This window comes from Octopus sinensis, unplaced genomic scaffold (genome assembly GCF_006345805.1).
Source record: "Octopus sinensis unplaced genomic scaffold, ASM634580v1 Contig09569, whole genome shotgun sequence".
In the NCBI taxonomy this organism is placed as follows: Eukaryota; Metazoa; Mollusca; class Cephalopoda; order Octopoda; family Octopodidae; genus Octopus; species Octopus sinensis.
The window spans coordinates 269,178-283,432 of NW_021831847.1; the positions used below are offsets into that span (position 1 = coordinate 269,178).

General features: G+C 39.1%; 1 protein-coding gene across 1 annotated transcript; it reads right to left on the reverse strand.

The window, feature by feature from the left end:
- Window positions 1–3,643: 3,643 nt before the first annotated feature.
- On the reverse strand, window positions 3,644–4,702 carry LOC115228125. Its single transcript, XM_029798785.1, has one exon. It carries the CDS (start codon window positions 4,700–4,702, stop codon window positions 3,644–3,646), a length of 1,059 nt encoding a protein of 352 aa, XP_029654645.1.
- Window positions 4,703–14,255: the final 9,553 nt, after the last annotated feature.

Consider the following 14,255-nt stretch of genomic DNA (forward strand, 5'->3'; position numbering starts at 1 on the left):
AGTCTATATTTTTTTTGCTTTGTAAGATGTTCAGGAAATTTATCCTGTAAAACATCTTTTAAAATTGATATTCCAAACTATTCTTTACATAACCTTTGTACGAGGACATTGCTGCAAAACATACTTGCACGCTAGAAATAACTCAAGAAATTTAGGTTTCCCACCAAAAAAATTAATTTCTGATAATTAAATTCTTACAAATATAATTTTTTGTCAAAATGAGAGAGTCTTTAGCTAATTTAGTAAATTATTAAATGATAAGAATGAGTCGCGGTCTAATTAAAAGATTTATAATTTAATCCCATCAATGTCATAATTGCACATTTCAAGGTCACGTCAGGTATCGCGCGGCCCATAGGTATCGCGCAAACCATGTCACAGAATATAATGAAACAAAGGATAATACTATAGGATACATTTGTCAAACCAATCCTCCTATAAAACATTGGGATCTGGGGGAAAACAAGAGAGAAATTGGAGAGGCTCAACTCGTTTCACAGGAATCACCTAAGAAACATAACTGGAATGTCCTGGCCATCCAGGATCTTCGGAGTGGACTGTACGCCAATAAGTCGCGAGATCATTAGCTCTCGTTAAAGACTCTTTAGATACGTATTGAGGTTAGACCCGACCTTCCCTCCGAATATCGCAATGGAGGATTACTTCTCTATTGTAAAACGCTTTCGTGGAAGACCAAGAACTGCGGGAATCAAAAATTGATAACTTCACACTTATTGGTGTTTAGGGTTAGGCATAAAGATTTCAATTTGGCTATCAGACTTTTCAAACAATCTAGTACATTCTTCGAATAGCCGCCCAGGGTGCAATCATCCAAATACCATACCCTCAGGGGAGTGGAACAATATCTTGTGACATGGGCAATTCCCAGTTGAAAATTTCAAATTTAAAAGTAAAAACTTTTAATTTCAATTGAAAATTTCAAATTTATAATTTTGAAATTCAAATTTGCAGTTTATCAAAGTATTATGTCGCGCCCATAGCTGGCGACCAGAGCGACCTTCATTGTTGACAGAGTGACAATGACCTACAACAGAACCACAGCGGCAAGTGTGTGGAAAGCAGATGTCCAGGCCAAGTCTAAGAGAAATGCCAATCTGCACACTTTTTGGGTCCAGCAGGGTTCCCGTATTTCCGGAAGGGTATGCGTTGAGCCAAGCGCCACTCCATTCGGAGGATGCGGCCAAAAGACAAGCGCGCCGGTGTTGATCACAGGAGGATAATAGCGAATTGTATAACTGAAGAAACATTGTTTCCGTCCACGCCTTTGTATAGCAGGGATAGCAAGGAATGTCGAAGCCACGGGAAGACCAAACTTCGATACCATGAGAAAGCTCTTGGTCCAGAACGGATTCGGAATGGGGAGAAAGAATCCTAAGGACAAGCGGACTAGACGTTGAACTCGGACTGGCATGCTTTAACGGCACTGTCAATAGCAAGAGAGAACAGGAGAGGGCCAAGAGGGTCCCCCTGTTGGACTCCGTTTTCAGAAGAGATGGCTGAAGAACCACAAATCAAAGAACTGGGGGAACCGTAGGACAGATCAACATAACGGTAAATTGATGGACACCGAGACAAGCAAGCATCTAATAAGGCAGGCATTCTCAACCTTTTTTTGTTCATCGCCCCCTTAGATATTTTGTCGCCCCCCTTTGAAATTTTATCGCCCCCTTGTCCACCTACAATTTAAAAATTTTTTGGCATTGTCCCTTAATTGGTTGTTTTTTGTACATAACTCAAAAATCAAAATATAAAATTATAAATCAAATGTAAAAAATTGAATTTTTATTAAAAATTATTAGTGAGACCCTTGATATTGATGTTTACTCGCTAAATATTCTATGTCGGGTTTAATTCTGCTCAACTTTAGGCGTATATCGCCTCTATAACACACTTCCAGTCTATTTTTTTCACATTGTGTATTATGATTGACAAAACTAAATCCACTTTCAACCAAATAAGTGGTAGGGAATGTCAATAGTACATTACTCATTTCCTTCCATAAATTTGGAAATTTCATTTGTAGATCTTTTGATTGCCAAAATTTAGAGATACCATCCTGTTGAAATCTGTGAATATATTCTTCATTATATTTAAATTCAATTATCTCTTCTTGGATTGTTTCGTTCATATCTTCTGGCACACATGAAAACGGATCAATCATCCATGCTTCAAATTCCAAATCAAACAAATCTTTGAATCTAAGAGATATATCCGCTTCTAGTTCCGTCAAATGTTGACAATATGTCATAATATTGTTTTGACTAAAATATTTACTTATCTCAGATAGTTGTGAAATGTTTCCAAACTGATTTTAGAAAAATTATGTCGATAAAGCAATAATTTTTTTCAAATGTTTTCATTATTCTTTTGCAATCAATCATGTTGACAAAATTTCCTTGAAGAAGAATAGTAATTTCATTAAATTTTGAGTCTAAATTATTAGGCTTGCCATTAAAAATATTCTAATTAAACAATTTTTAATAAATAAATTTTATTTTTTATTAAATATATTATCGCCCCCCTGTACAAAATTATCGCCCCCTTGTACAAAATTTTCGCCCCTAGGGGGGCGATTCGCCCCCGGTTGAGAACACCTGTAATAAGGAATCACGTCGGACGCTGTTGAAAGCGTTAGAAATATCCAGTTTGACAAGGACTCTGTTCGGTGTTGCTGTAGAGAGATACCGCCTGGCGGCGTGGACAGCCGCCTCACAACCGGAAGGGACTCCGACTCCGACTTGAGTGGGGACGAAGTTTTTGCTCAGGTCGGGAGAAACAGACCAGCAGGCAATCTTGGACGCCAACCGACGAAAGACATTGCCAACCGCGATTGGGCGGACTCCACCATCCTTTTTCGAAAAGGGAAGAAGATTGGCCGAGGTCTCCATCCACTTTCCTGTCGCAAAAGCCCTGGCCGGATTCCCAGGCATTCTGAATTAAATTCCGTAGTAAAACATGCACTTGAAGCAGCCGGATTTCCCTGTCAGCTGGAGCCTCCTGGCCTTCTAAGGGAGGATGGTAAGAGACCTGACGGGGTCTCACTCTTTCCCTACAAGAACGGGAAAGCAATCGTCTGGGATGCGACATGCTCTGATACTTTTGCATCATCATGTCTTTCCTTGTCGGCGGTCGAGGTGGCTCAGCAGCCAAGAGGGCGGAGACGAAGAAGGCATCTAAGTACGCCTCCCTGATGGACCGTTTCATCTTCGAACCGGTGTCAGTGGAAACTTCCGGTGTACTTGGCCCGTCTACTCTCCGTTTCCTCTCGAAGATCGGAAGGTCATTGGGAAGGGCGAGGAACGACCCCCGTGAACTGATGTGGCTTTTTGAGCGCATCTCTCTCGCAGTTCTAAGGGGGAACTGTTCCTCGATCCTCCTCTCGGCTGCGGTTCCGCCTCTTAATTAGTGATTTCTTACCTTATAAACTCCTATCAAAGGATTGTTAATTTTAATGACCTACATGGTTTGACATTCAATTAAAAATTAGTGTCAAACTATGTAGGTCGCCCTGTCAATCTTGTCAGCAATGAAGGTCGCTCTGGTCGCTAGCGTAATTCGCGACATATTATTTATACTAACTATAATCATATTATGGGCAACAAAACAATTATTATTTGCTAAATTAACAATCAAAAAGGTCTTCACCACGAGTAACTCTGGGATAATATTCTTCAACCTGGTTAACAAATCCCATCAATTTTTCTGGTGTCAAAACCTTTTTTGCTTCTCCCACTATTTCTTCCAATATTTTCAGCCTATATTCAGAAATTGAAGGACCATCCGAAGTTTTGTTATATTTGAGAATTATTGGCATCTTTTCTCTTAGCATTTTTTTTACTTCTGCTTTGAAAATACTCCAGGCTAATTCAATTGGGTTTAATAAGTAGGAATATGGAGGCAATCGTAAAAGTTCAATATTTTCTTCCTGCTCCACAACTGATTCCAATTGATTGTGAACATGAGCATTGTCAGTTATAAAAGTAGGATTTTGTACGGATAAATACCTACATTCATTAATTAATTCTTTCATCCATTCTTTATAATCTTCTTCTCTGTAAGAACCTCTTTTGCATTGAAAATTAAGCAATGTTGAAGCAGACATTGCACTTATACAATATAAGTTAGTGACTCTCGAATTTGGAGTCAAAACCAAAGAACGAGATCCTATTTTTGATCGACCTTCTTTTCTCGTACAATATAAATTATAATTGGATTCATCGATCCAAATTAAAGTTCTTCCAGTCGATTTTGCTTTAGACAAGCAATCCAAATAATGTATTCTTTTTTCTTTATTTTCAAGAGAATTGACATTGGCCACTATAGGTCGACAGGTGTTGAGAGAAATCAATTCCCCATCAAGCCAATTTTTCACTGTTGTAACAGACACAGATATTGAATGATTATTTTGTATTTTCTCCGCACATTCTTTCAAAGTGATCTGAGGATCAGCTTCAATCCAACTGATTAATTCATTTACAATTATTTGACTTTTTTTTGAATGTCGTTTACCTCCTTTTGGACGTCTTTCATTATCTTTATTTAGAATCCACTGATAAGCTGTTCTCCAATGCACTCCAAGAGAAGAACATAGAGACTTCCAATCTCCAAAACTTTCGTGTGTTTCAATTATTATTTTTCTTGTATCATCACTGTACTTGCGATATCTTGTTCTTTCAGTCATCAAACAATTTTCGATGTATTTTACGAAAAATTTTTTATATGCAACATTGACTATCGTAATTACAAATTTGAAGTTTATAATTGGAAAATTGATTTTTGCGGTTAACATTTGAAGTATGTAATTCACAAATTGATTTTTGCGATTAACAATTGAAGAATGTAATTCACAAATTGATTTTGCGGTTTACAATTGAAGTTTGTAATTCACAAATTGAATTATGCAGATGGCATTTGAAGTTTGTAATGGACAAATCAATTATCAAAAGAAAAATGTTAATAGATTAATCGATTGAAGGGCCAGCGGTCTGACGGATCGCCAAACTGTTTCCCCAGATACGGCGATCGAGAACCGCTGGAAAAGTCAGTCCACATCCCGAGGATCGTGAGTGCGTATTTCGCCCCGAACTTGCGGAGAAACTTTTCCGTCTTTGGATCAAGAGCACCCGACGTCTCCACCGCTATCGGCATCACGAAAAACTCATCCGAAAGAACAGAATATTTGGCTAGCTTTAAATTTTCAGCCTTCTTAGCAGCAAATTTAGTTTCCAGACCATACGAAGTTAGGTGTGAAGCAGAAAATGTATCCCAGCAGGTTGCGTCCCATACGAGACTTTTTCCGCCCTCAAAAGAGAAAAGAGTCATCCCGTCAGGACTTTTCCCGTAACCGCGGTCAAGAACCGGTGGTTCGAGGACCGAAGGAAATCCCGCCGAGTCAAGGGCTCTCTGTATGATGTCAGTAATAGCCAAATGCCTCGGAAAACATCCGCCACTCCTCTTGCACGATAATGGATGCAGACTGAATGGGTCAACACTGCAGCCACAGCGACACACGTGCGGGACACTTTTCCTTAGCCCAAGGCGCAGAGATTTTAATCCTTACCGATTCATCGTTGAAGAGAGTGTCAGGCGTTCGGGAATGCACAAAGCCAAGCTCCACTGGCCGGGGATGCTGCGGAAAGAAGGCAAGCGCGGCGGTGTTGGTTGGACGACTCGAACAGCGGATTGAAAGTCTGCTTCATCCTATTCGATCCCAGGCTCGTTGAGACATTCGATCTTCGGGAAGGTCAAGACCTTGTTCCCTCCAGACTTCGCTGAAATGAGCCACATTTGTGTCCAAGGTAAATTCAAAAAAAGAGCGTAGAATTTCCATGACAAGAGCGTAGAATTTCTTCCATCTAGATTTTTTCGGACAGTAAAAAGTTGGGATTTTTTAATAAATATTTATAAATAGTATTATTATAAATAAAATTTTTAATGGTTAACATCATTAAATAAATAATCTTTCTACGTAAGCTTCTTGTGTATTTTATTGTCTGTGGAATGGATAGTCCGCTTACACCACATGTAAAAAAATATGATCTGTTTTTTGAAGCACCTAAAAGCTGCCCCCCTAAACTAACGTCAAAGTACAAAAGCACATCTCCACTTTACAACTGTGAAGAACGTTGTTATGCTGCAGAACGAAGGAGATATGTAATAAGTTCAAATAACACTGCAGAATTTCCTAAAGCGAGTGTCGAATGATTTATACTACCGACGGGTGAATGGCCAGGAGGACGCCCACTTAAAAAAGAGGGACATTGAGTACAGTTTTAAGTGTCGGACCCACGAAAACATGTCATTCAAGCAAGAGCGTGCTCACTCCTTTGTTGAGGACAGATTGATGGACATTCGGAATAATGCTTCCGTCCGATCTCGCAGATGTAATTAGTTTGATGTGTTTTGTTATGGGTAACGTGTTTTATACTCTCTTGTCTTGTATTCTTTTCACAAAAAATTATACTATTAGTGTTCTATTTGTCTATGTTTAATTAAGGGGATAGACTGAGTGGATTTGTTGGATATGGTGACTAGCATTAGGAAGGCTTTCTCATGTGTGAGTGAAGCAATTGGCAGTATAATTAGTGAGATAATTGCTTGGCAGTTCTTATTGATTCAAGACTGATTAATAAGCGCCTACGGAATTGTAAAATTAGACTATGAGGTCTAACTTGCACATCGTTTGTTCTTCTTCTGTTCAACTACTTTCTTCACGGACACTCAGTGATCCTCATTGGAAGGGAAAGACACAATGTTTACCTCAATTTAGACGAATTTCAAAAATTTAGTTAGGACGGGATTTAAAAACTATTATGACTTCCCAGTCAGGAATATGTATAGTTGACTATCTTATTGGTAGTTAGTCTGCTGATTATACAGACATAGATAGAAATAATAACAATCAGTGTTGGATCGAACTACACAGTGGTTGTACAAAATTAAAATATTATGGATAAGCGTTTTTAGTAATCCAAGTCTTAAGTCTGATCAATGTTAGATAGACACAATGCCTTGTTAATAAGAATTTCTCTAAAATATATTAAGTTATATAATAGTGCAGTTACTATGGAAAGAGATCAAGTTCCTTTATTAGATGATGAGGAGTAGAGGAGACCGAACCACCCAGGGAACATGTCCAACTCACAAGCGGACTACTGGGAACTGTACTACGACTCATTCGACGAAAGTGGAAACCTCGTCTTTGACGCGGCTTTCGAAAGTGGTACTCGACAATCCGGCATAGCCCAGGGAATCTGAGCCGAGTCGAGCAGTGTTCGAACGTGAGTTACGATCTGCACGTGCGGGGTGACACAAACAACGACAATTATCGTCTTTGGTTTTACTTTGGAATTAAAAACGCCAAAAAATCCCAAGTAAATATATTACTGGAGATTAGCATGTGATATTGAATATTGTCAACTTTTCTAAAGTAAAGTCCCTTTACAGAGAAGGAATGTCTCCTGTCGTGAAGAGTACAAGCCGGCCTTATTGGTACGTTTCTAACACTACCCTGCAGGGTCAGAATGCCGTCTAAACAAGTCTTTTACTACAAGAGTCCTGCCCATGGAAACAACTACGTTATGTCGTTTGCATTCTGCTTTGACTTGCCCTGTGATGTCTACTACTTTGCCTACTCCTACCCCTACACATACTCCCGCCTCCAAAGATATCTCTCTTCCACCGAGGAACACTTTTCTAACTGTTTTTTCCGACAACTGTTGGGAAGAAGTCTGGTAGGATTTCTATCTCAGGGCAGTATGGACGGAGAATCGACCTGATCCTCATCACCCACGACGTGCGACACATTCCCTGGACTTGTCGGAGGATCGTCATAGTCACGGCCAGAGTACACCCTGGGGAAAGCCCATCGTCGATTGTCTGTCAGGGTTAGTTTGCAGTTCTACTGAAGGGCTAATGGACTTTCTTGTGTCCCACAGTCCCGAGGCTACAAATCTGCTGAAACAAGTCATTTTTATAATCATTCCCATGCTTAATCCGGACGGAGTGCATGTCGGCAATTATCGGTACTCTTTTCCTGTCAAACAGATGCAACGTCCTGGGAGATGACCTCAACCGACAGTGGGAGAATCCACAACTCGACAAACATCCGGGAATATATTTGGCAAAAAAGTATGTGACGTACTTGGGCGGACAGGAGGTTTGAGTTGTTAGCAATGTAGAATTATAAACTGGACTTTTACATTGACCTGCACACTCATTCGACGCTCAAGTCGGGCTTCATATATGGAAATAAATACGACGATGTCCACAAATGTGAACAGCAAATGTGCTTCCCCAAAATATTCAAACTCAACGCACATGACTTTTCCGTAGCCAACACAACCTTTAACCGTCATTTCCATAAGCTGGGGACCGGGAGGAGGTGGATAGTCTTTTCATTTTTAGAACATTTGGGGGGATCCTTTCGGAAAGCTGTCTTTCATATACTCTCGAGGTGTCCTTTCATGGCTATCAGACGCCGGACCAGTCGACATCCACGCCCTACACCGTCCAGTCTTGTTGAGTATGTAAATTATTTTTATAGATTTAAACCTTGGGAAAAACCTGGGACTGACTTTTCTGGATTACTACAAAGCCAAGGGGTTTTATGGGGAGAATGAGGAACAACATGTCATGCGCAGAATCTCCGATCAAAATGACCACTTTAAGTGCTTTAATAAATTTTTGTAGTCACCCATTTTATAAATAAACTATAATTTAATGCGAATTTTTACGTTCATGCAAAAGTGGACTAAAACTCTCTTTGCTTGGTGGGTATTTTACTTAGTCAGGCATGAGCTGCGATATGAGACTTGAATGAGGCGAATGTGATTTGTTGGGGAACCAGTTGGGTATAGCGGAAAGCTCTAATTCGAATTTGCCTGATTTTGTTTAAAAATTAATTATAAAAATAAAATTATAGGGGTATTACTTATGATTTTGTAAAATTAATGTGTCATTTAGGTCAAATAAATATTCATTCTTTCAGTAAAATGCATACCTTTCTGCTTATATTAATCAACAGACAATCACTTGTAACCTCAGAATATTTAATATTTACAGAACCGATTGCACATACAACTCAAGATTAAATAATGATAATTTGACTTATATAGTCTTTTTAAAAAAAGTGAAATTCTCTAACCCTCCCAGATTTACTAATTTACTTTCTCTCAAAAAATTGTATGTATAAATCTCATTTTAGTTACTGTCGAACCGATACTCTGACCAAAATAGTAAATGTCTCTTTTGGCGGACACAAATCTTTGTCTTTGATGTAAATCTAATGTATATCGAATTTTAGATCTCTGGTTTCATGCCAAAAACTTTACTATATTCACGTCGATGCATTTTCTCAGATTCCATCTCTCTCTTCTTTGTATTTTTGTTTTGTAATTTTAGATACATGCCTTTTAAAAGAATTTTCATTTTGTTCAAATTCAAGCCAGCACAAATTGCGTATGGTTACTAACTCATTATAGACTCCATTTAACTATGTCACAGATAATGTGCCTCTCGGAGAAGAGTGCTCAACCAATTTCGTAAACCAAATTAATAATTCTAGAATTGTGACTACGAATAAAAGTGATTCTGAGAAGAAAATATATGTCACAAATCATACCATCTTGTTGGAAAGGTCAGAAATGAAAATCGTGGAGGCCTACGGTCTTTTATAATTAACAGTTTATTAGAATGTAACAATTGTCTTCCTACACTGACAAATAACATAATTTGTCCCCGAAATATTTAATTAACTTAATTTCATTCTTTAATTAACAATTTTATTCTTATTCAACAAACCACATGAAATAATTAGCAACAACGCTTCAAAATTAAAAAATAATCAGATAACTAAAGACCCTCCTCCAATTCGATGATCCTCTCCGCCATGTTGGCCACAACCGACCGGAGTTGCCTGATTTCCTCGATGAGCTATAAATTGTGGATAAACAACAACATCTTGGTTTTCGGAGAGCGACTCACTCAAAGCGAGTCTCCTTTCTTCTGCTAATTCTTTCCAATAGTCCGCAGACCGGCCTAATACTTTATTAGACATGATGCTGACTGTCATATAGCACTGAAATTATGTCCGGCTGATCAGGTTTGGCGTATTCAAGCACTAAATTAGGAGATGTGGGTTTGCTGTGTTTATCGTGGATTGTTTTGGGATGTGGTATACATTCAATGTTCTCCTTGTTGTACATTTGCCATTAGTACTATACTTTGTCGGGATTCTCTGCTAGGGGGATATTCTTGCTATATTCCATGTATTCACAACAGCACAACAACAATGTAAAAATAGCCGCGCAAACTATTTTATTATGTAAAGAATCACTAATTATTTATTTATAACAAAATAAATTAATTAAGTTAATATTAAATTAATATTATATCAATATTCTGATCATTTAGACATTTGAATAATATGGAATGCAGAGCTTTACATTCGATCCTCTTGATTAACCAAATTAATACATCCTTGAAACTTTCTCTTTATTTAAATAATGTGAATTTAATTTTTGGTTCAAGATGTTGAAATAATCGTAGAAATTGATCTTAAATATTTTTAAATTTTAAATGTTTCGTAGTGATGTGGGGCCTCAGAATAAACGTAGAGAAATCATTAACTGTTTATCGAAATCACACATTTTCAATTGCAATCCAAACAAGGAATTAGTGTCTGAACTAATACGTGTAATTAAAGAAGGCCGCTCTGAAAATATCGACATATCTGAATTCCCCTTTCTCCCCACAGATCTCGTGCATTCAATATCAAATTCCCCCCTCCGACGATATGTCAGGTAGGCCCTAACAATCCTTGCCAGGATCCACGACTCCTCCCTCTCCATCGCCTCCCCTTCCGAGGTACAAATCTCCCCCTACTCCAGTTCCTAGCCCATTTTGAAAAACCACCTAAAAAACGTGACCTTTCATACAAAGAGAGAATAAAATATCGAAAAGACGCGGAAATCCACGACCTGTTAACCCGGCCGACTGGGAAGGTAGAGTAGAGTGGCCATACAGGAACGACTGAGGAGGAGAAGGCTGAGGAATGTGGAAGGACGAGTGCAGCATTTCTGTGGACACTGCACTCGGGAGGACTGTCCGGACAAGGATTGTGCCAAAGTCCACTTTGTCAAAATAATGACGAATTACACGGAGGGTATGCACGTGGGTTGAGTGACAGAGACGTTGGGGGACTGTTCGTATCTCAATACTTGTTTCCATATGGACACATGCAAATATCTGCACTACCAAGTGGAGAATGTAGGGAGTGGATTAGTAAGGGTAGGTAGCCAAGGAGAGGGCGAGAGAAGGAGATATGTTGTGTCGTCCTCCACAGTGGATTCAGTGTGATATCCGATCATTTGATTTGTCTATTTTGGGACAGTTTGGGGTCATCATGGCCGACCCTCCCTGGGATATTCACATGGACCTTCCATACGGCACAATGACGGACGATGAGATCAGGAACCTTCCTATAACAAGACTGCAGACGGAGGGGTTTATATTCCTGTGGGTCACTGGTCGGGCTATGGAGTTGGGGAGGGGACTACTCCGTCAGTGGAAGTGCGTTTGTGTGCTTATTGGAGGTACCGTCGTGTGGGAGAACTCGTTTGGGTCAAGACCAATCAGCTGCACAGAGTGATAAGGACAGGGCGGACGGGACATTGGTTGAATCACGCCAAGGAACATTGTCTGGTGGAGTGGGGGTTGAATGATCTAGATTGGGCAAAAGGGGGAGTTCTGCAGTAATCGGGGACTGGATTCGGATGTGATTGTGTCCGAGGTGAGGGAGACGTCGAGGAAGCCCGACGAGATTTATGCACTTATTGAACGGTTGTCTCCGGGAACGAGGAAGCTTGAATTGTTTGGTCGTCCCCACAACACGCAGATCAACTGGCTTACTCTCGGAGACCAGATTGATGGGGTCAGATTGTCCGAACCCTTTTTGGTTTCCGCCTATCGGGACAAATATGATAAACAGTGACAATTTAATTAGTTTGGCGAGTAATTTTTATATTGTGAGTCTCCGTGGTGAATTTGTTTATTTTTAATTGTATTATTTTGGATGGAGGTCTGTTGAGGTTACAAATCAATTCGAGACTGTCTTAAATGTATAACTAATGTAAATAACGAGAAACTGAACGAGTGGCAAACACTATGAGCTGACAATTTTAGACAGATATTTAAGTCTTTAAATGCATCGGATTGTCTACAACTAAATGGATTGCATAATAGTTGACCCCTACGTTCATTGCAGAACACTTTTTGATTAACCTGAGTTATAAATTAAGTAGCTAATAGGATTATTAAAGAGTCTTAAAAGTGCTACTTATAGTAATAATGAGTGTTTATCTGCCGAAATGATTACTCTATGTTTGCTTTCTTTTATTGCAAGTGTGGACATTGCTTACACAGTCCGTGAACAGTCATCAGTCGGACAAGTAATTGGCAACATTTGCAAAGATTTATTCAATTCAATGTGCGTAGGAAACGTGTTTTGCAATGTCCAGAACGCCGAGCAGTACATATCCTGCGACAATTCAGGAGATGTTAAAGTTATCATTCAAGTTATTACTCGTGTAGGTTGCTAAATATATATTTTTTGATCAAATTGCCAAGCCGACGACAACCTCTTTTGATTTGAATGTCGAAATAGCAGTGAATGGAGTTCAATATAATATGACAATAAAAGTAAATATATTTTTATACTAATTTCTTGGTTCTTGAACTCGAAAAAGACCCCCCGGTCTTTCCAAGGAATCATCGATTAATCCAATTGCCTGTACTTTTCCGCGGATTTATGTTGCATCTCCCGAAAGCAGTGGGAGAGGTTAGAGGAGATAAGGCACTAATGAACTACGAACTGATTGAGAATAAGTATTTCAGATTAATGACAAACGGATCGCCAGTTCTTATATATAACCACAGTGAGAGTGTTCTTTCACAGGCGATAAAATTGAGACTTTTCGCTTTCGACCGTCAAAATAGAAATTTGTGGACTTATATGGACATAACATTGCATTCCAACTCTGCTTTGAAGATGTCAGCACAATTACACGATGTGGTACTCTTAGCTCAACCAATCAACGGGGCCTCGTTGGTCACTGTGAAGAGCACCGAGGATTATGTCACCAAATACGGAATGCCGCAATATAAAATGCAGATGACAAACGTTAATTACAAAATTGACAAAAATACAGGAATGATATATCAAGCAAATACAGGATCTCTCGTCAGTGATCAATTTATCATTGAATGTTACTCTCCCCTCACTTCCCAAGTCGAACTAATTACAGTAAAGATCCAAATTTACGACCCTGTAAGCATAAAAATCACTGCAGACAAAAACATGCCCAAAATCATAGACTCGTTTGATTATCTCAACTTCAATACGATCAGAGTACAAACCTCTGACACGTCTATCGTCGTAAAGTGTACCCTGAACACGGATGAGATCGTTCTTGTTCCCACGTCGAATTATATTTATGACGTGAACTTACCGGACTATAATATCGGCATTCCAATGGCATTTTCGAACGTGACTTGCATTGCAGTGGAAACAGATTCCTGTTCTAAAAGATGGTATCCAAACCAAATCAGGTCCAGTCTGACACTAAAGGTGCTATCTGGAAGATTATTTGGTAGAACGTCAATTTCTACACCGCCAATACCCAACAAATATTCAAAGTCTACGAAAACCTACCCGACCAGAAGATTTATCTGCCGTTCCTGGAAGCTTTTTCGGCCGTGTTGGCTGGGAATGGGACAAATATTTTCGATAATCAAACATCCTGTTTCAAAACTAAATTACCAGCGGATTATGAAGAGCAAAAACAATACGATATGGTATTCACTTCTACAACTACGAACATAACATTTTCGCACAAAATTGATATTATCGACGTAAACGACAATTCTCCAGAATTTGTTGGCCATGGCTGCTACACCAAGACTGTTTTAAACAAGAAAAATGGTCAATATTTAACGACTGTTCTTGCCATTGACGCAGACTCCGAACTGAATGGCCAAATAGACTACAGCATTGATTCGGCGATTGACATGAATGAAGAATTGAATTCCTGCAACACACCAAACGACCACAAAAGTTTATTTTTGATTGACAACAACGGAAATATATATGCGAGAGGACGTCTCAAACCCGCATACTATCTCATACAAGTTAGAGCTACTGATTCTGGCCCTCAACGTCTTTTTGAAAATATCCA

What these genes read in the sequence shown, in the direction of transcription:
- LOC115228125 (XM_029798785.1), bottom strand. Translation starts at nt 4,702, where the DNA reads ATGACTGAAAGAACAAGATATCGCAAGTACAGTGATGATACAAGAAAA.